The following is a 23,365-nucleotide window of genomic DNA, read 5'->3' on the forward strand; positions in this document are numbered from 1 at the left end:
ATCCCTTGAGGTATAGCCCTCGCACACAAAAACTATATGTTTTATAATTACAAGTTTGTGTAATTTGGGGTTTCTGTAGCCAGTGACATTTCATTATTTGTATTTTATGGCATTGTACATTTTTTGTTTTTATTTGAGGGCTGAGGCTTCATTAATAAACACAACCCCAATTATCATCATTTGTTTTGAGATGTTACTTGCTGTGAATACCTTGTCTGATAGGCTACAGTATTGTGGCATATTGTATCAGGACATCCTGGCTAGTGTCTGTCGCACACTGCTAGAGGCGAATGGCCGGATGATGGGCCTATTTGGGAGAAAGTCCAGGGCTGTTTTTTAGCCCCAGTCCAAATACAAATTTTGCCTGAGGCATATCATATATCATGATGAATGGCATCTGCTTTAGACTCGCCCCATTGTTTATTTTGTACTATGGTTATCATTTAATCTGGCGAGGATCAGTCAATGAATAGCTTGATACATTTTAATAAATGAATAGCTAAGTAGAATTTAGAACAAACTCACTGTTAAATTACAGCAGTCTGGACAGCAGGATCAGAGTAACCTGGTCAAAACAGTGTGACGGTATGACCAGAATCAAAGGACAAATAGAGGAGCGAGGGCACTGGGGCAGCAAAGCAGAGTTTATTCTGGCTGTGGCAGGGATTGTGATTGGTTTGGGTAACGTCTGGAGGTTTCCTTACCTCTGCTACAGGAATGGAGGAGGTATGATGCAGCTTAAATACACAAATGTTGTTTGCTGTGTTGAAATTTCATTATTTTAGTGGTTACAAATATGAATGATCTACTTTACCTTTCTGGCATTTTAATAATGTTTTATTGTACTTATGTGTTAAGGGGCGTTCCTGATACCCTACCTGGTGTTTGTGATTACCTGTGGGGTGCCACTATTCCTGCTAGAGACGGCTATGGGACAATACACACAGGAAGGGGGCATTACATGTTGGCATCGCCTCTGTCCACTGGCTGAAGGTGAGTCAAACTATTTAAACAACTTTTAATTTATTTTATCTGCATTATTTGTGCATGTGGGATTTGCACAGGCAACCAGCACTTACATTTTCTGAAGGCAGTGTACCAATCGAGTCAACATTATTATTATTATTCTATGGCAGTGTTACATCTGTCAGTTGCAGGTGCTGTTGCAGTTTGATGGCAACCTAGTCCCTCACTGCTCCCATAGACTCTGTTATTCCCGGATTTCATTTCCCAGAACCCTCTGCTCATTATTATTTTATCTGTTTCAGATAGTTTATCTGTGTGTCTTGTTTCATTTGATCATCACCCTGTTTATTTAAATGCCTTTTGCCTTCATTCAGTATGAAGTCTTGTTTGTTTGGTTCACACTCTCTGTCAGCATTTTGAGTATTTCCTGGTTTCTTTATATTTTCCTGAGTTTTGGATTTCTTGTTACCGTCTGCTTCAGTGGATTGTATTTGTGACTGATTACATGTGCTTGACCCTTTGCCTGGTATAGACTATGACCTTGGATTACATTTGTTAATAAACTGTGTTTGGATTCTTACTCTCTCTGCTGAATGCTGTCTTACTCCCACACCCAAATCATTACAGAAGACTTCATCATCATGAATCCAGAAGTTGAACTAGTCCGTATGCATCAAGGTAACCGCGCACTCGAAGAACATATACAAATTTTCCTGGACATTGCAATTTCTTCTGATCTACCGGACTGTGCTCTCATAGACTTTTTCTGTCACAGGTTTAACCCTCCTCTCAAAGATAAGCTAATTCATGATGCACCTCGAAGTTCGTTCATTGAGTTTCTGACTCAATGAACGAGTCAGTTTTTGACTATGCATTGTTGTTTACCGTGGCAGATGGTGACGCTTCGCTTAAAACATTTTTTGGGAGGGGGCTACGTGAGGCAAGCTCCGATGGCCACGGAGCTTGGCCAGCACTTTCCATCCATGCCCACTCTAATGCTGAAAACCCCAGTAAGCAAGAATGTTAGCCAGAGCTGTCATGTTAGAGCCACCAGTAGCCATTGCAGTCACGTCAGAGCCTCCAATCACCAGTATAATCACATCAGGGCCGCCAACCGCCAGCACAACCTTGTCTGAGTCTTCAGTGGTCAAGATCAGCAACCCAACACCTCCAGTTGTGAAAGAAGAAACCTTTCAGTCTTCAGCCATCACGGACACCATCCCTGTGTTCCCGGATGTCATTGACGCAGCGATTGAGGATGCAAAGGCTTCCTATCCACGTTGGGGTTTGATATCTAAGTTGGCAGATCTACCTCTGAAAATGGTCAGAACAGCCGGCTTATCAAAGCCGCTATCATCGAATATTTCTGCTGACGCTTCTCTAATCCCAGAGTTCATCCCGTCTTCCTCTGTGCTTTTAGTGATGGCAGTGGCGCTGTGGTGTGTTTGGTCGACGTTTGTCGAAATGACTTTGAATAAGACAATAAGACAACTGCACATAATTCAGAGCATGTTCTAGTAAATAAGTCTGTTCCTGAGCCTTTCATAGTCTGCAGATCTGTTTCTGAGCCTGAGGTTGTGTCTGAGACTATTTGAGTCCATGAGTCTGTTCCCAGGGCTCTCAAGTGTCACGCATTGAGCGTGACAGTCACTCAATTCGGTCTTTAGTCACGCACTCCCGCCACACATTGTATTTCTCACACGGAAAAACTATTTATGCCTTAGGGCTCAAAATTTCTCTGGCCGTGCCGATCTCACTATGGAACCGGCAGCCAGGAATCAAGCGCGTCTCCCCTAGCCGAGCCTGCCACTTATCACAAAAAAAAGAAAGGGGCTACACAATAGCCAGTCAGAAAACAGCACTATTGTATCTGGGTACGATTTAACGCAACAACCAATGAAAAAAAGCACATCCTGGAATTGTTAACGTGATTCTGCTACAGCGTCTTCGTTCAAAGTTTCGTTCACCCATAGAGGAAACCACTGGAGCTCCGAGCATCACTTTGAGCACAGAGTAAGTCAGAAAACAGCACTATTGTATCTGGGTACGATTTAACGCAACAACCAATGAAAAAAAGCACATCCTGGAATTGTTAACGTGATTCTGCTACAGCGTCTTCGTTCAAAGTTTCGTTCACCCATAGAGGAAACCACTGGAGCTCCGAGCATCACTTTGAGCACAGAGTAAGTCACGGTGATCTCCTGTTTTAATGTTACAACAAATTCACAACTTGTTTGACACAAACAGTGACAACTTGACTGCTGTTAGAGAATGTTTCCCAGATAATTAGCATCAGTTTTTCTTGAGTGTCTAACTTAGCTTAACTTAATCTCACACACACACACACACACACACACGGAAATTTAATAAATACTTTGTATTTGAGCAATTATTAATAACAACAACAAAAACACTAATAATAATATTATTAATGAAACACCCCATTCCCGTGACCCGTCCAACCCACCCAGGACCACCCACCGTCCAACCCACCCACGTCAGGAGGTTGGGGGGGGGGGGTATGGTGGGGGGGGGGGTTGGGGTAGTGGATGTCACTCTTGACTGTCTTCAAAACTTGAGAGCCCTGTGTTCCTGAGTTTCTTCCTGAACCAGTCCTAGTCTGCAAATGTGTTCCTGAGTCTGTTCCTGAGCCAGTCCTACAGATCTTTCCCTGATTCTGTTCCTGAGCCTGATGCTGTTTCTGAGCCTGTTCTAGTCTACAGATCAGTTCCTGAGCCTGTTCAAATCTATGAAACCGTTCCACAAGATGGCCGCCGCCACACCTGTGTCTTCGGACAAGATGGCCGCCGCCACGCCTGTGTCTACGACGTATCCGCCCTGGCCCACTGAACCATCGGATTCGCCTGGCCCCCTGAACCATCGGAGCCTGCTCCGCTCTGGCCGCCTGCTCGGCCTGCTTCGCCCTGGTTGCCTGTCCTGCAACAGACAACAGGCTCTCTTCCTCTCCATGGTCCTGGCCCACCGTACCGCCCCAGGATCTGCCTCCGCTCCACCTCCCACACCAGGATCCACCTTCACTCCACCTCCCACCTATGTTGGAGCATCTGGAAGGCACTCCTTCAAGGGGGGGGGCTATGTTACATCTGTCAGCTGCAGGTGCCATCATGTGCCAACTGATGGCAGCCTAGTTCCCTCACTGTTTCCATAGACTGTTATTCCCAGACTTCATTTGCCAGAACCCTATGCTCATTATTAGTTTATCTGTTTCAGCTGTGTCTTGTTTCATTTGATTATCACCCTATCTATTTAAATGCCTTTTGTCTTCATTCAGTATGAATTCTTGTTTGTTTGATTATTTGTTTGGTTGGTTCACACTCTTTGTCAGCATTTTGAGCAGTTCCTGGTTTCTTTATATTTTCCTGAGTTTTGGATTTCAAAAAAAAGATTTATTGGAAGTCAAAATTTGAATGCGTGAGCTTGTAATCACAACTTCAGAAGTAGGAAACTTTATGATAGCACGTAAAGGCAGCATTATTCCTTCAGTTCCTTGTTCTGTTCTGTATTGTTTGTGCTGATCAATGTTTCTGTTTGCTTTTGTCAGGTATTGGCTATGCAGGACAGCTGATAGTGCTGTACAGCTGCATGTATTACATCATCATTCTGGCCTGGGCATTTTTCTACCTCATCTTTTCTTTCAGCTCCCAACTGCCATGGGACAGTTGTGACAACACCTGGAACACAGGTGATAGTTTAAAATACACTAACATAAAGAAGTAACATCTTCTGAATATCATATCAAAATATGCTAGACCAGGGGTTTGCAAATCTTTTTTATTTTTATTTTTCTCCTTCTCCATCTTAGATGATTGTGTAAACCTCGCTGCAAAGAATCTGACCCTAAACTGGACAGCGCTGATTAATTCAACCTCTGCAGTTACTGAGTTCTGGAAGTAAATAATAAACATAAATTATATTATGATAAGATTTGATAATAATAAAATCAAATCTTGCAAGAACTTTCCACATTAGCAAATTATAAAGCATGATAGTTGCTCTCTCTCGTCAAATTTTATAGACACAGAGTGCTGGCTCTATCTGGAGGTATTGAGGAGGTCGGTAAAATCAACTGGGAGATTCTTCTGTGTCTCGTTGCAATGTGGATCATATGTTATTTCTGTGTCTGGAAAGGAGTCAAATCTACAGGCAAGGTGTGCAAAAATGTCATTGAAGAGAATTTTGTCTTAACACGTTAAACATTTCACAAAATGTCAAAACATACTACTTCTTGGTCTATTTTCTGCTGCATTTACAGTTTTTATATGAAATTATGTTTGCATTCATTATTATGGAATGTCAGTACAGTATTTTGTCTGTTTATTGAAATTAGTAAAATTATTATTATTATTATTGTGCATTTTTAACCTTTCTTGTATTGTGCCTATACTGTAGGTGGTGTATTTCACAGCCACATTTCCTTACGTGATGCTACTGGTGTTGCTGATTCGTGGGTTGACTCTTCCTGGAGCTCTGCAGGGGGTTGTGTTTTACCTGTACCCTGAACCGGCCCGTCTCGCTGACCCACAGGTAACCCCATCATGTGCCTTTTCCTGGAATCAGGCTTAAACAGACCCTTGCATATAGACTAGATCAGTTGATATTACTTTATAAAGAAATGTTTTTTGCATAGTCTGCTTAATTATATTCACAACCAGTAAGAAATATAATTTTCTTGTTATAAGTAGCAAAACAAAATTGAAATTTTGCAGACATCAAATAAGCATTAATGTTACAATTCTTGTGCCCCTTCTCAAGTCCTTATTGCTAATGTGTTGTGCATTTAGGTTTGGATGGAAGCAGGAGCTCAGATCTTTTTCTCATATGCTTTGGGTACAGCCTCTCTTACTGTATTAGGCAGCTACAATAAATATAACAACAACTGCTACAGGTTAGTTCAGTTCGATAATATGATATTTTTCAGTATCTTTCTTTTTCTTCAAGATTCTCTTTAAACTGCATGTATACTGCTACCTTTGTACTACTTCAAAGCAGTGGCGTAGCCACGAGGGGGCCTGGGTGGGCCTAGGCCCCCTCATTTATATGTCCGGCCCCCTCAGATTTCCGATGGCTTAAAATAAAATAATAAAAATAAGAAATTATTGATGTGTTAGTCTAATTGATAGATTGATCAATCAAAATACTGCGCGGTAAAATGTGGCTGTTTTCAAACTTGATTTGACGTGTTGTGCATAACCTACGCTGTCATCTTCGCGTGAGAGTTCATGCGGTGAATGGCAGCGTTGTGCAACGTACAATATTACGCACGAAAAGATGAGCGAGAAGGAGAAAATAAGCCATCTACATCTGAGTTTGCTTCAGCTTACTACAAGACGACAGCGAGTGAAGCGGCTAGGAGACAGAAACGCACATATTTCATCACAGAATAGCGGTGAGACTTCGACTCAGATCGGCACATTGCGCAATGACTTGTTTGCAATTGATGAACCGCCTTCACAACCAGTGATGACCACATTTCCTGTATAGCCTATATCTGTTGTAACCTATATGAAGAGTTTGGTTTCAAAACGCGATAAATTCATTATGATTAATTTTGAGTAATAATGTGTTTTCTTTACCAAGAGAGTGGAAAGATTAAAACCACTATTTTTTGTTTCAAACTTTCACATAGCATATTTTAGGTTATAATAACATAATTTCAAATCCATATTTTGATTTTCAAATATTTATTATAAAAAAGGATTAGTTTTCCCCAAAATGCAATAAATTCATGACACCTTTTTTTCCAAAATGCAATTAATCCATTGAATCAATATAAAAGTTTTTCATATTTTAACTGTTGAAACACAACAAAGTAAGTTGATCCACATATGACAGCCTCTGAACTCGGTCAATACTAATCTTATATAGCCCTACAGGCACTGGACTAAAAATAGCCGACATTATATCACCATCGCTAAGAAATAGCCTACCTCCTGAATTTTTTTTTACGGCGATCAGCTGTAAAATGGCTTGGTCCTGCTCGGTTTTCGTTGACTTTGAGTAAAACAATTGAAAGTTTTTCAAAAGATCCCCTGGGTCAAAGTGTCAGCGTGACAGAAGTTTGACGCTGTCGTGTGAGAACAAGCAACAGTCGAGATTTTTCCTCCTCCCGCGTGCCTCATCTTCTTAATCTCCTCAAGTAGCCTAAAATATTAGATGTCGATGGCTTACGTTTCTTCCCCACCGCAGAAACCACCACAGGGTCACCAATGCCGTCAAAATTATTATTATTATTTTTTGTGGATCACAAAGAAGGAAAAATAGGATGCCGGGTTTATTCAAATCGCCGCCGTTACGGTTTACAGAGCATGGAATGGTGCGCTGACTGCGTGGATATCGCATTTTACGTAAAATTAAAAATGGACTTTTCAACACCGACCAGAATACAATACAGATTTTTGCGGGAACTAAAATAATCATGTAAAAGATAATAATCGCCGAGCTATGTCCTAGGCTGCTATAGCCTAGGCTATATATATATATATATATATATATATATATATATATATATTAGTTGCCCCCTCATTTTAAGATGGGCCCCCCCAAAAATAAAATTCTGGCTACGCCCCTGCTTCAAAGGCTTTCTTACTTCATTGTATCTTAAAGGGTATGGTGTGTCGAAGTTGCACTAACTTATCATTGATGTACCTCAGGGTTCGGTGTTTGGCCCCCTCCTCTTTTCTCTTCTACAAACCATAATTTAGGCACATTGATTTTCAAACCAAGGACTTGTATAATCTATGTTTTCCCTAGGGACAGCTTATGGCTTTGCCTTCTGAACAGTGGCACCAGTGTTGTAGCTGGCTTTGCTGTCTTCTCAGTTCTGGGCTTCATGGCTCAAAAGCAGGGTGTCCCCATTGAGGAGGTGGCAGAATCAGGTACTGCAACATTCTTTATAATTTTGTAAAGCTTTGGGACACTAAATACTCAAGAAAACATTCTCTCTCTGTCTTTCTTTCAGGTCCAGGATTAGCGTTCATAGCTTATCCACAGGCAGTAGCTATGATGCCTTTCCCTCAGTTGTGGTCTGTTTGTTTCTTCATCATGATTATTTTGCTGGGACTAGATACACAGGTGAGCTGAAATTCAAACCTGCACACAGAGGAGTAAAACCTTAATCATGAGCCATGTGTGATGAGTATACTGATAAATTAAAGCCTTCCTAAGTTGGGAAGCTATTTAATAGATGTAATATACAGAACATCATCTGATGCACTTGAAAGTGTTTCACAACTCTAATGTACTTTTGTTCTGAATCCCCCAAAGTTTGTTGCGATGGAAGTTTTCATGACATCAGTGATGGACCTGTACCCCATGGTACTGCGCAAAGTTGGACGTAGAGAAATATTTCTTCTGCTTTTCTGTTTTTTTTGCTTCTTCTGCCAACTTGTCATGGTTACAGAGGTTTGTGTTTGTATAACTTGCTACATACATACTTTCAAAACTTTAACATTGTATGCTGTATACTGTTACAAGCTACTACGTTTGAAAATAGTAGGCAGTATACAGTACATGTTGTGCAGTATGCATTCCAATTCTTTGTGTTGACTTGTAATTGAGTTGTAATTTTGCATTGTGACCTACAGGGGGGGATGTATGTATTCCAGTTGTTTGACTACTATGCCTGCAGTGGAGCCTGTCTTCTTTTCCTCTGTGTTTTTGAATCTTTAGCCATGGGTTGGGTTTTTGGTGAGTTGCACAAAAGCTGTTTGTTCAGTTGTTCAACTGTTCTTGTTCAGTCGTGAAACTGATAAGCTGAAAGCTGATAGGTCCTTTACATGCAATCTGCAAGCTGTCTCACCATTACTAGAGGGCACAAGCTGATTGACCTCTGCTGATTCTGCTGCCAATGAAATTGCTTGCTCAAATTTTAAATAGTCTGGTTCAGTATTTGCTGTAAGTTGGTCCTTCAGTGCATTATCAGAGTTCATCTGAAACCCTCCACCTCCCCCAGCTTCACCTGCCTAGATCTACTATGGGATTTATGTATGTCTAATCATGAGGCAGCTTACATGCTCACAACAACGTGTATGTAGCCTATATCTAATTACAGTAGCAAGTCCATACTTGTCCTGCAGCAGCAGCATGTGTAGCAGATCTAGTCCGCCAATACCAAATACATTAACATTGCCATAATATTAACTTTTTCCCTGCCAGTGTTTTTTTAAAGTTGACAGCCACCGCCAGCGTTTTTTGATCATTTTCACAAAATGTTGTGATTGTATATTGTTGTATAAATATCTGAACATGCAATATATCAAAAGAAAGAACAGACCCTCATCTTTTGAACAACAACAACAAAAAAGATTGTGGAGGGCCAGGTAGAGGCTTGTTGCTCCCAAAAACAGTGGAGCCGGCGGTTCCCACACTTCAAAGAAAGAGCAGTTTCCTCTGTTCCTGGTTCCAAAGAGGGACAGACTGGCAGTGTGCGACCCTGTAAAGCCTCGCACCCTCAGCTACCTCTTGTATCACCAGCCGGCAGTTGGGTGCGGTTCGAGGACCCGGTCACGCCTTCTCACGCACTTTCTGCCGCCATGAAGAGACAGGTAAGAGTCACACTACACACTCAGACCCTGCTTCAGGCCGCCTTCGGGCCTTCCGAGCTGGGTCCCTGTTTTTTGCCTAGAAGTCTGTGGTATCCGTGGTTCCCCTGCTTCGCTCAGTTGTAGCACTACACAGTGCTCCTGGCTGATCCAGTCGGTTCCTACGTACCAATAGACTCGGCTTCACTAGTTGGCAATTGGGTGCGTTCGAGGACCCGGACACGTCTTCTCAAGCACTCTCTGCCGCTACCTAGAGACAGGTGTTAAACACTCAGACCCTGCTTCAGGCCGCCTTCGGGCCTTCAGAGTTGGGTTCCTGTTCTCTAGCCCGCTGCCTCACTCTGAGTATGTCTCTGATACGTACTCGGTATGTATCAGAGACGTGCCCCCCTGTGTCGGTCCGTTATAGCACTGAAAGGTGCTCCCAACCGACTCCGGTTCCTCGTATCTTCAGAACCGGATACACGATTCAGTTCGTCTGGCACCCGCCCATGTTCAGCGCAATTTGTTACACCTCAGTGTTACGAATTGTGCCTGTCGTGTGTGCGGTCGTCACTTCCTACTGGCGAAGGTTGCGATCAAGCTGTTCCTCCAGCCGATATGAAGATAGGCTTTTAAAAAAAGACTGTCAGGGATCTGTGTTCTTGATTTCGGGCTATTATTCAAGCTTCCATTCAAGTTACAAACACAGTACGCAACAGTCTCAGTACAAGTCCCTCCCTTCAAGTGCTACATACAGTAGTCAGTTGGGTCCTCAGGTCAACTGGAGAAGAGTAACTCGTCCACGGACTGAGGAGCTTTTTTCCGGTTTGGAGGTGGACTTGGTTTACACGTTTCTCAACTGGAATGTGTCCGGCCGGTGCTTAAAGGCGAGAACGGGTCTCACTGAATAACCTTCAGAGGCTCCTTTAGCATAAGGTAGACACAGCTGTATATAGCCGGCTTCCTCCATATGATGACCGCTTCAGCACTGACTTCATGACAGAGTCCCTAGGTGGCAGCACGCTCTGTGTGTTAACAACACCTGGTCTGCTGCCAAACTCTCAGCAGTGTTCAGACCTTTTGTTTCTCTGGGCTAATCACTCCTAGAACAAGTGTCTACTAAACACTAGCTCAGGGACCATGTATAACGGGCATGGGCGAACCTCCCACTGCATTGGCATTCAATTGCCTTGAGTTGTTAGCAGTGTCCTTGCTTGATGCTGCTGCTCACCAAGATTGCACTGCCCAGTACAGCAACCGTTGCTCATACGCTTCCCTCGCATGTCACAACTCGCCCACCACCTCCTCCTATGGAGTCAGAAGCTTCTGAGGTCGCTTCTTCCACTTAAGTTCCGGCCTGCTCAATCGTGCCGCCCAGTTACATCTGTTGCAGACGCTCTGATCTCTTCCCCTTTCCAGTTGTTTATTCCCTGAAACACAGAGACACTGGCATACAGCTGACGCCGGGGCCTACGCAAGATGCGTTAATTCCCCAGTGAGCCTTCCTGTACATCACTGTGTTAAGTCAGGTAGAGAGGAGCAGGTTCTCTTAGTTGCCCCGTAATGGCCCAACTAGGACCTCCTTCCTCAGACAGCCTTCATGACTCATTCCTCTGAGACTTCTCAGGGGTGGGGCACCGTTGGCACCCGCACTGAACCTGAGAAATTCAGGATCCGTTGCGGTGGTTCAGTTATCTACCTCTAAAAGGAATGTAGATACTATCACTTCTGCGAGAGCTCCCTCTAGAAAAATGAGGGTTGCTTACGATCTGAAGTAGAACCTGTTCGTTGTTGGTGTTCTTCTCACGGGAAGACCCCCGAGAGTGTTCAATCACTTGTGTGCTTGCTTCCTGCAAAAGATGGGTCGGAGCGTGGCTGTTCCGCTCCCCCCTCAAAATGTATGTTGCCCTTATATCAACACACATCATGATGCAGTAGAGCTATAGAAAGTACGACTTGATCGTCAGGTTCCTGAGTGGTGCAAGGAGATGAATCTTCCTTGTGTCCCCTCTATACCTTCTCAGAACCTATATCCAGTGCTTCTGCATTCTAGACCTCCCCTGTTTTGAAAGAAACAATTCTCCTGCTTGCTTGCTCTATCAAGAAGGTAGAGGACCTGCACACATTTTCGGTCAACGAATCGTGCCTGGATTCGGGCCGGCTAACTCTCATTAATGTGAGACCCCGGCCTGGATATGTGCCCAAGGTTCCTACCTCTAGGGAACGGAGACATAGTCCCCTAGCCACTATTACTGTACCACTGCTAACCTGGTTCCACTCGGTTCCTCAGCAAAACACAACTGGTGCGTGCATCCACTTCCGTATTTTTACCCGCGCTGCGGGGCGGGGCGTGTGATGCGATTTCACGCACACCAATGTCCATTGGCTCGTTTTTACAATACTCGAAGATGACAGGCTTCCTACCATGATTTCAATCAGTCGACACGTCGAGTACGTCTCCGTTCCCTCCTTCAGGGAACGAGGGTTACATATGTAACAAGATGTTTAACTGTTGTAAGATATTTGTAATTTGTAGTGATTACAATTTAGCTCAAAGGAATTATTAATTAATTTATAGGGAATTCAAAAGAGTTACTTATTACAACCGAGCAAATGACTCGTTCGCGGTTCATTTGAACTGGCTGCAATTATCAACTCTGCAACGGATATAAATATCCGAACTATAGTGAAACACTATATAGTTAGCAAGGTAACTTAGATCAGAAGTTTAAGACATTAAATTTGTAAGCACAATAACACAAGTAATATTTCTCTTTAAAATACAAACAAGACTTTATTGATTATTCTAACACATACAACTAATATCTAACACAGACACACACATTCATACGCGTTGCAGAAAGAAAGAGAGTAAGGAAAGATTAAGTTTTAAGAGTGAGATGATGTAATCCCAAGTTTCTATGCACTTATAAAACACAACCTGAATGAACCATCAATCATTAGTTTAACCCTTTTATCGTTTCCTAGGTTATTAAATCAGTATCAAATACACCAGTTCAGTTTAAGAGTCTGGAGGCAGTACCTGCTTGTCTTTGCTTTTGGGGATTCCCTTTTGTTGCGTGTAAAGGGTTTTCCCGGTCCGTTCGTTGGCTGGTCTCCACGTGCCTGATGTCTGGGTCACGTGGTCAGTCACGTGGCGTGCTGGCGGAATGAAAGTCTTTGTTTGAAGCTGGCTTTGCAGAAGAAACGTGGCTCGAAATCTTGTCGCAAAACTTAACTTAGAACCGTGACTCACAACAGAAAAGAAAGGACACTAAGAAAAGAAAGGAAATTGAGAAGAGTAGATGATGGCTTGAATGAAGCTGTTTAACCCATGTTCTTCAGATCTTGATTTGGGTTATTTCGTCTGCGCGTTTTACATGGTTACTGTCTGTCTTAGATCTTCATCTCCCGCTGCATTTTTGGTTCTGCACTGAAACTCTAAACTTTGTTCTGGTGTTAAGATTTTAAACTCAAATGTCCGCCCAGCCTCCTGGATCAGTTCTAACCAATTAGACACTGTCTTTATTTAGGAGGTGGCGTTCTCTTCACTTCTTATCATAAATCAAGCTTATCTGTGCTCTCCTTACTCTCTAAGCTCTAGCAAAGAGTACAGAGGCCACAGCTAAGACATTATTACTATTATAAGAATCCGAAACATTTTCCACAGATTTCAATCAAGCCATCCTTTGAATTAAGAACATACGATCATATTGATATGAAACACAACACATTTATATTCAAACATCTAACAATTACATGAATTGTATGGCATCTAAGCATATCAGATACACCCATCTATTGTAGGAACAATATAGAATCATGTCGTTGCATGATGCTTGATCTATAAGTCCATTGAAAATTGTTCTTGAATGATTTTATTTATGTTATAGGTAAAATCTCAGCTCTGTGGTTTGAAACGATTTTACACCCTGAGGTCTATCAGAGGTCCTTAAGGAGGAGGGGGTCTGGAATGTTGTGGGCTCGAGCAGCTTCTGCTGTTATCTTGATCGGGCTGAATTGTGCTATCTCTGAGCCAATCATTCTTTTCCAAGCTATCTTACATTGACCAGTTCTTCCTTTAGTTGGGCTCATCTTCTTTGAAGCTTGCATGGCCATAAAGTTCTTAGCTGGGGGTTTTCGTTGGTCAGCGGAGACTGGCTGGCTGGAGCCTTCTTTTATGGCTCTGGGGTTGGTGATTTGGTGTCTGGAATGTTCAGTTCTGTGAGAAATTTTGTTTGAACAATTCACCTGGAAGATTCATTTGTGTTCGTTTCGCACTCAATCCTACACTGATTAATTACCTATATATACATGTTGTCAATATACATGTCCAGCATTATAGAGCTGGTAAGTCCCGCCCCTTCCGCTAACCCCGCTGGACCTCTAGGTTGAAAAATCGTCAATGCAAGTGAATGGGAGAAAATAATTATTTTCTGGTCCCGTTTGAATTTTGCCATGAATGTGAACATATGTTGTCTGTGATTTTTTTTTTTTTATATAATCTTTCGTGTGAAGAATGCTACAATTTAGTGGGTAGAAGTTTGATACGGTTAGACTTTGTGTGAAAGCATTTTGTGGACTACAACTCTTCGCTGCTTTCGACGCGTTTGAAACGTCACCATCATTCGCACACGGACACTAGCTCACGGATCCCGCTAAACATGGCTGTGTCTTTGGTGCACTTCACCGCCGTCTTTCAGGGAGAGGACAAAATCGTTGAGGTTGGCGAAAACCACGGGTAAGTCAACTTTATGGGGTGACGTCACATAGGCGACATGTAGTCTTTCTCGTTATGTCTTTTCCACAACTGCTAGCCGAAGAATCATACCATATACTGTCAAACTCGTAACATGAAATATTATATAAATGTAACATAAACTTCTCTGGGTAAATGCGAATTAGCTCAAGGATATAGGGAATTTTGGAAATATTAATAATCATAACTCATGGTCATAGTAATTCAGAAATCGCATGTACATTTACTTTATCAATTATTGAGATTACCTTGTTCTGTAACTGGTCTGGTCATCAATCATTCGTCCAGCGAATAAATGTAAGATTATCACAGTTAAGAAGGGGTATCTATTTACAAACTCCAAGAAAGTTTATCTTCTGGCCACGAACATCAAACTTTCTGAGTTTATTAATTAAGACTACTCAATGTAGTCTATAATATCAAGCTTGTAGCTTAATTAGATCTTTTGTTTCATTGACTTTATAAAAGCGGGCTTTCAAACACAGAGACAGTTAAAGTATACATGGATTTTAATAAATGTAAAACTAGAGATTATATGAGCTACAAATACAAATGTACGTAAAAATGCAAACAATAAAACAAACAAACATTTAACCAAACAAGAACATAAGACCTAACGTGATCAGAATGAATGAAAAAAAGAAAGGAAGAAGGATATAGAGAGAAGGGAAAAGCTAGTAATTATTACATACAGAAACCTAAGAGCCAGACACCTGAAATCAGCTTTAGAGGGATCAAAAGATACTTGCAAGTCTGTTCTCTGTTCGGGTGAGGCTGAGACAGGAAGGAAGCGCGGACAGTGTCCTGTTTCTGCTGCGTTTTCCGGTGTCGCGGGAAGCTTGAAAAGCTCACTGAATGTAACGTTTACCGGAAAATAAGATTCATCTCCCATGAAGGAAGAGGCGAAATATAACTTAGTTGCAAAGACCGGCAGCTACGACTCGAACACGTGTTTGTCCGAGGAGAATGCCGGAGCCTTTCAGATGTTTCTTGAAGCCGGGGAGAAGAGAAGGACGCGGCGAGAGCAGGGTGAGAGCAGGGGAGAGAGCGAGAAGTGGGGGTCTCTTCCTTTTAAAAGACATCTGTTTACCCCCTTTTTTTGGGACAACAGCAAATCAGATCTTCTGGTCTGAAGCGGGAAGAAGTTCCTTTGTGTGAAGAAGAAACGCCTACCTTGACCATATGTCTTATGAGAAAAAGAGTTCATATTTCCTCTTAAGATTGTACACACAGAACAATACATTTTACTGTAATCTCCTATGTGTGTCTGGTTGAATTAAAACAGGACGGTCAGACAGATACCAAGAATTACAGGTAATTATAGGACACACATACCGTTACATTCATATGCATCATTACACACAAATAAAGTTTGATTAAACACACAATAAAATTGTCAGTGTTTCCGTTATGGCAAGTGACGACACTTGAGAAACACATACAGGAATACATAACAACATTTAGTAATGGCTTGTTATGTAAAGGGGAATTCTGTTTCAAAGTCCAGAGTGTGTTTTGTGTGTGTGCGTTGGAATGTCACGAGTCTATAAAGTCACGGGAAGTTCACGCTGAGCTGGGGGGATACCAGCCACACGGGCGCTGGTGAATTACCCCTTAGAGAATAAGTAACCAGAGCTGCCTTCCTAAGGACAAAGACGATGTGTTCGACACCCTCATGATTCACTTAATGTAAAAAGCAGATGTCATTGTTGCAACATAAAAAATTCACAGACAACATATGTTCACATTCATGGCACAATTCAAACAGGACCAGAAAATAATTATTTTCTCCCATTCACTTGTATTGACGATTTTTCAACCTAGAGGTCCAGCGGGGTTTTACGGAAGGGATATATATCATATTCTGATATATATATATATATATCAGAATATGTCTGAATACAGTCAACATAAATATTCACCTCAGTATACATCATCTATGCATAATAATATTGTCCACAGTGCGGTAAATGGCGCTAAATATGCACGTGAATTACACTGGCATCACTCGCCTCCAAACACATTAATCATGATATGAACAGAATAACAACAATCGGATATACAGCCGAGACATGAAAGTGTTAATATATCACAATATAACAGCTGAATATAAGGATAAATTAACTTGCATTCATGCATGTACATTTACCACTCGTAGAAGATGGCAGCAGAAACGAAACTAAAAGTAACCGCTAAACTGAAACCGCTCTGGCAGAATGCGCGTCAGCTTGCTGTACGTGCACAACTGCGTAATATACACAATAAAGGGCTACCCATACTATATTTATAAGGAATTTAGTACAGCAGTTTTGATTTATATGCTGTTTAATGTTGATGATCGCATTATTTTACATACGCATGTTACATATGATATCGCTTGTTTTTGCATCTTCTGTGCCAGGGAACTACACTAACCTTTTCCACTGGTGGCACTTGCGCTACTAACTTTTTCAGTTACTGGCGCAAAACATGATTTGGTCGCACAAATTATTTATAGTAAGCCGCTCTGGATAATAATAAACAATAATGAAACTGTATTACAGATGTGCTTTTTATTTTACTTGCCATCTTTTAAACCACATGCCTTCTTGTTTTTGTTTTCTTTAACATTGGTTGGGATAGATTTTCTCCTATGGATTTCAACATGCTATGGTTGGCACAGGGCAGACTCCTGAACTCTTAAGTAGTGATGCACCGATGTGAAAATTGTGGTCGATACCGATAATAACCGATATTAATATTGCTGTTATGGCATAAAACAGTAAAAAAAAAAAAAAAAAAAAAAAGGAACACTGTGTACAATTAAGATAGGCTACTTAATTTATTATTCCAATGGCAAAAATATTGTATCACAATTTTTTTCAGGAAAATCACAATTCACGATTTTATCACAATTCTTTTTTATGTTGGTTTTACTATTTTGCGACTGAGCATTACAGCCAAAACTTATGTCCATATTTAAAAAAACAAAGCCTTGGGTAACAAAACATATATAAAAGATAGACTTCACTGTATAAATTATACATTGATACTTATTAAAGCTACTTCAGTCAAGAGCAGTGAGTGATTTTCTCTTTGCATTTTGTTGTTTTATAAACATTAAATGAATAGTTCTCCTAAAAATTCAAATTGTCATAATTTACTCTCTCAAGTTGTTTTAAACTCAAATGAGTTTCTTTCTTCTGTTGAAAATATAAGTTATTTGGAAGAATGTGGGTAACCAAACAGTTGATGTACCCTAGTGACTTAGTATATTTTTCTCCTTTGGAAGTCAATGGGGACCAGCTACTGGATAGCCACATTCTTCAGAATATTAATATTAGAAAAATATTAGAAAATATTAGAAGGAAATTAATACAGGTTTGGAACAACATTAGAGTGCGTAAATGATTTTTGGGTGAACTATCCCTTTAAGGACAGAGTTGCGTGCGACGCGTCTAATATACACGCATTTGACAAGCAGATTTACTCAATTTTCTCAAGTTTGCTTTCACTTTAGACATAACCGACTTTGTTTATCTAAACCTTGTGTGTATTTAAGCACAATAAGACTCGAAAGATAACTTAGTCCATTATCCAGGCGCTGGTAGACAGGCTTTTAGTGCATGTGAGCTTCACATGTACGCGCTGAGGAAGGAACGCACACGTTAGAACACGTTAAAATCTAAAACGTTAAATATTAAATGTAAACTATAGCCCGTCAATTTTCATTTTACAATTATCTTCTCTCTCTGTGTGTGCGCGCGTCCGTGTTTGTGTGAGAAAGAGAGAGCCGCTCGCGCACCACTGATACAATGGTAGGCTACGTTTTAATGTAAGTAACGGTCGCGGGGCTGAAGTTAACTTGATGTTTTGAATGCTCAGAGGCAGAGCACATTACAAAACGTATTCTTAAAATACACATTTCTGTTTTAATAAATGCTCATAGTAAATCATAGCATATTGCCTAAAACATAGGTACAAAAATAATCAGTGATACATTTGCGACCCATTAAAAATTAGGGTCGCAATAGCATTTCAAAAGGTCGCATATGCGACCATTTTGGTCGCAGTGTAGTTCCCTGTGTGCGTGTGTTTTGATCAGGATATGCAGCACTCTTTCAGAGGATGTGTAATAGCGCCCCCTACCATATAACAGTGAAAACACAGAAAGCCGGAAAATTTCCGTCAATGGCGGGAAGCGCTGTCTCACAAATGACGGAAATTCCTGTAAATGGCGGTTCACATGCCAAAGCTACTCTGAGAGTTGTCATGATATGAAATACTATTCTGTACTATACTAACACCAGTAACTAATAAGTGTAAAATGTTGTGATGTCTGTCAAACCTTGTTTCTGAGTGTAATGAAAAAAAAATTATGAACTTTTACTATAAATTAAATACAAATGATTCATGATATGAGACAACAATGACAGTATCAGAAACAACAATAGACAACAATGACATAATCTAAAAGCCAGTGATGCTCAATTATTCCCTAACACCACAGGGGCTGAGAGAATGTTTGACATCATTGAAGACATGACAAACTCACGACCGAATTACATGTTCATGCTGTGCTGGAAATACCTGACTCCTCTCGTGTCCCTGGTAAGTGCCTCTACATTTCATTCATCTGCTTTGTTTTGTATTTGTCAAAAACCCAACAAATCTCTCTGGTCATTATTTAGTTTTATATTCCTGGCTAAAGCCATTTCTCACATTCATCTGATTTAATTTTCCTTTTTCTTTTCTATTCATTCTTTACTAATTTTCTCTCTCTTCTGTCCATTTTCAGGCATCTTTTGTCTGTTCAATGGTTAAGTACAAACCTCTCACTTTTAACCGCTGGTATGTGTACCCGGACTGGGCTTACGCACTAGGCTGGCTACTGGCCCTGTCCTCCATTCTGCTGGTGCCTGGATGGGCGCTGATCCGACTGTTTACTGAGAAAGGAAGTCTAAAACAGGTGAGATTAAACATGATCAAGAGATGATCAAGCCACTGAGATATTATCAGAGCAGAGATGTACAGTGCTATGCATAAGTTTAGACACCCATGCTAAAGTTCACTAAAAAGAGGAATAAAAAATCATATTTTGGAAATTGAACTTAATGCCTTAATTTTAAAAAATAGGAAAAATCCAACCTTTAAGGATACCAATTTTCTTTGTGAATGAATAATGTATCGTAAATAAATAAATGTTCTTCCTTGAAATACAGGGTGCATAAGTTTGGACACCCCTATGTTAAATTCCCATAGAGGTAGGCAGATTTTTATTTTTAAAGGCCAGTTACTTCATGGATCCAGGATACTATGCATCCTGATAAAGTTCCCTTGGCCTTTGGAATTAAAATAGCCCCACATCATCACATAGCCTTCACCATACCTAGAGATTGGCATGGAGTACTTTCCATAAGATCATCTCTCAATGCAAATCAAACCAGCTGTTTGGCTAACTGAAATAAAACCATGCCAAACTCTAGGTATGGTGAAGGCTATGTGATGATGTGGGGCTATTTTAATTCCAAAGACCAAGGGAACTTTATCAGGATGCGTAGTATCCTGGATCCATGAAGTAACTGGCCTTTAAAAATAAAAATCTGCCTGCCTCTACGGGAATTTAACATAGGGGTGTCCAAACTTATGCACCGTGTATTTTAAGGAAGAACATTTATTTATTTACGATACATTATTCATTCACAAAGAAAATTGGTGTCCTTAAAGGTTGGATTTTTCCTAATTTTTTAAATTAAGGCATTAAGTTCAATTTCTAAAAGATGATTTTTTATTCCTCTTTTTAGTCAACTTTAGCATGGGTGTCTAAACTTATGCATAGCACTGTATATGTATACGAGATGTAATAATATAACTATTAACCAAAGCTAAACTGCATTAAAAAAAAACAAGAGTAAATCCTAACAGATTAACGTTGTTTCACTGTGTCTGTGTTTCTTGACAGCGTTGGCGTCACCTGTGTAGTCCTGACACAAACCTCCCTTCTATCTGTAAGCAACGAGCTGAAATGGAAGAAAACACCTTCATCACAGAGATGCAAGACTTTTGCGACACAAACTAAAAGATGCTCAACTCTTGCTATTATTTCAATTTGTTTTTAGTAATCTTTGTAATTTAATCAGCTATTCATGTCCTTGACAACAGCACACAAGGGTGCCTGAACTGCAAAATGTTTGTCATTAAACCGTTTTTGTGCTTTCACATGTCATATATCTTTTTATTTTTCAAAATAGTATCACTCCAAAAATCAGTTTCTTTGATAGCTTAACTTTTTAGAATAAAACAAACATATTGTTGCGAGTGTAAGGACCACCCATTGGCCCAATGACGGAATCCAACGGCCTGGCGAAGATTTAAAGCGTGTATGTCTTTTCAGCGATCCAGTGAAGTTCACTTAATTTATTGGAACTTATTTTTAGTATTACTTTAGCTCTATGCGTAATCTGACTCCAATTTCAAATGATAATCAAATTTAGATCGTATTTCTGATTAGAAAATACTCATAAATATTGATTATGAATTAATTTAGATCTTTGATTATTCTGATTATCCCATACTTTCAATTATTCGTTCATTATGGACCTAGTGTCGCTTTGAGACGTCACGTCGCGACTGCGCGCTCACGGTCACAAACTAGCCAGTCCTGAAATAGTCAGAGGGTGTAGTACAAATATTTTACCCTATGCGGTCGCACACTACAGACCCATAGGTGTAATTTATATAATATTTGTAGCATACAACATGCTAAGTCAGGGAATAGTCAGAAATCAGAAGGTCTCCTAAGATGTGCCCCATGGTCCATTCAAAGTGCCTTCAGTTTGATCTATTCTGGACAAAGATTTGCGGAAACACCAGACTACACATTAATCTACTGGAAATAATGATTTCAGAAGAATGCAGAATAAATCAAGGTTAACATTTATTTGTCAGGTAAAAATGTATCATGCCAATTACAGAAGAAAATTATTAAAAGCCAATTCAAAAATACATGACATCATTTACTCAAAGATGACTCTAAAAGTAAGTAATGTTTTCCTGACAAAGACACACAGTAATGTGTCAGGACTTTCCAACAGGAAAATACTGAAACATTACTGTGGGGGAGTGATCCTGGTAAAAGATTCCCAAAGTGTGTTCTATTCCCTCGCCTTAAATACCAGACCAGAACAACAGGGGTTATTAAAATGTTGTTTAGAGTTGGTTGGGCCAATCCATGTACCCCAGGGGGGTAGCACCTGGTTTCTTGAGATATCGTAAAGAGATATCAGCCAGAGAGGAGATACAGGATTCACCAATCGCACTGAGACACTTAAAATGATACCAAACATGAAAAGGAAAAAACAACACATTCACAAGATACACCATATGCGATATATAGACATTCTTAATTTAACTTTCAGTGACTTGAGGAGGGAGAAGAGGAGGGAGAGGGAGGATGAGTTGAAGTCAAACAAGGGGACAAGGAGATAAGTTTGGGCAGGACAAGGTTCTGTGCTCTGTCTTTACTATCTGCTGTCCAGGGTGCATTTTATGGCTTTATTGCAGGGTGCGTTTTGTTTTAGCAGGAAAATCAGTTCTTACACGAGCATGTATGGAAATGCATATTTTTCATGTTAAAGATAACTTGAATTCTGTGTGCTCAAGACATTATTGTCTTTCAAGGTTTCTGTGAAAAATGAATAGGCCCTAACAATCATGAAATCTTGAGATTAAGAACACACTAATGTCACGGGTTGTGACAGAGACTAAACAAACGAATAACATGAAGCTGACGAAGAAGGTTTAACGAAGGTGATTTTGGTGGTGAATTTTGTTAGTTTTGAGGTGCATGTATTTACAGTAAAGTGGACTTGATTAGGTTATTTACTTTTGCACTTATATACAGACCTCCTAAACATAACAAAGATTTTATTTTGGAATTTTCTGAATTGTTATCCTATATGACCACTTGTTGTGACAGCCTTGTTATATTAGGTGATTTTAATATTCATATCTGCTGCCCGGATAGGCCCCTAGTACAAGATTTTGTAACTGTGTTAGATTCTTTTGACCTTATTCAGTCTGTAGTGGGATCTACTCACTTACAAGGCCACACATTAGATTTGTTTTTGTCCTGGGGTGTTCTGGTGTGCGAGCTTGTTATAGAAAACATTGGGCTATCAGATCAATATATTATTAATTTTAATATGTTTTTCACTAGGCCCACTCGAGGCTGTGAATCAGTTGATCGTCATGTTAGGCCCATTAATGCTGACTGCTGACACTGTTGTGGAAATTACTTTCACAACTTTAAATAATAATTGGAAGACAGCTGGAAATTTCAAAAGTTATAAAGATCTTTATTTCTTGCAAGAAAGGCTGTTCACCCATCAGTCAGAGTCTGATAAGAGAAGGGCCCCGACTTCTCCTTTTTGCCCAGCTTATATACTCTTAACACATCCTGGTCTGTCTCAAAAGATCGCCTTGGTTTACCTTAAAAGGCAACACGTCTTTGTTCAACATAACATAAATTCTATCTAGACAGAACAGTATCACGTCTGCAAAAGTTTCCTGTTGTTTAGCTGCTTCATTTTCACACATTTTGCCTATCTTTAATTTGATCAAAGCTGCGCACATACTTTTCACACTTGAAGTACACAATAGGTCACTTGAAGTACACATAGTCTCTTTGTTACTTAGTCTTCTAACCCAGAACATTTTGTCCTTGCAAGCTTATCTTAACTTATACATTTCTAAAACTTGGTTACATATCTTTAATAATGTACTTTAGCTTATATGATTATATTTCTTTAAATGCTTATGAGTAAAAATAAATGTTCAACGTTAACACAAGTTGCACACATCTGAAAGTACATCTAAATGTAAAATTTCCATTACAACACATAGGAATTTTCTGAGGCGTTTGAGTCTCATACTGTCACGGATCCACTCAGCACACCTCAGCCAGCGTCAACTCAACACACCTGGTCGCGATCTCACTCACCCGAATTCTGATTGTCTGCACCTGCAACTCATCACTTCACTCTGGATATAAACCCCAGTCACACCACAGCTCACTGTCCGGTCTCGTCTTCAGACACCCGTGACTCTTCAGCGCTAT

At 40.4% G+C, this 23,365-nt stretch overlaps 1 protein-coding gene across 1 annotated transcript; it reads left to right on the top strand.

Moving 5' to 3' along the window:
* Positions 1 to 587: 587 nt before the first annotated feature.
* On the top strand, positions 588 to 20,471 carry LOC308694577 (sodium- and chloride-dependent GABA transporter 2-like; the record flags this gene model as incomplete). Its single annotated transcript, XM_081372176.1, has 14 exons — positions 588 to 726; positions 859 to 993; positions 4,529 to 4,669; positions 4,790 to 4,877; positions 5,003 to 5,135; positions 5,377 to 5,511; positions 5,769 to 5,872; positions 7,738 to 7,862; positions 7,946 to 8,058; positions 8,251 to 8,388; positions 8,571 to 8,673; positions 18,758 to 18,858; positions 19,046 to 19,216; positions 20,210 to 20,471. 14 exons carry the CDS (start codon positions 588 to 590, stop codon positions 20,324 to 20,326), a joined length of 1,743 nt encoding a protein of 580 aa, XP_081228302.1. The 3' UTR covers positions 20,327 to 20,471.
* Between the last annotated feature and the right edge of the window lie 2,894 nt (positions 20,472 to 23,365).

Source organism: Scardinius erythrophthalmus, assembly GCF_964197995.2.
Source record: "Scardinius erythrophthalmus genome assembly, chromosome: 8".
Classification (NCBI taxonomy): domain Eukaryota; kingdom Metazoa; phylum Chordata; class Actinopteri; order Cypriniformes; family Leuciscidae; genus Scardinius; species Scardinius erythrophthalmus.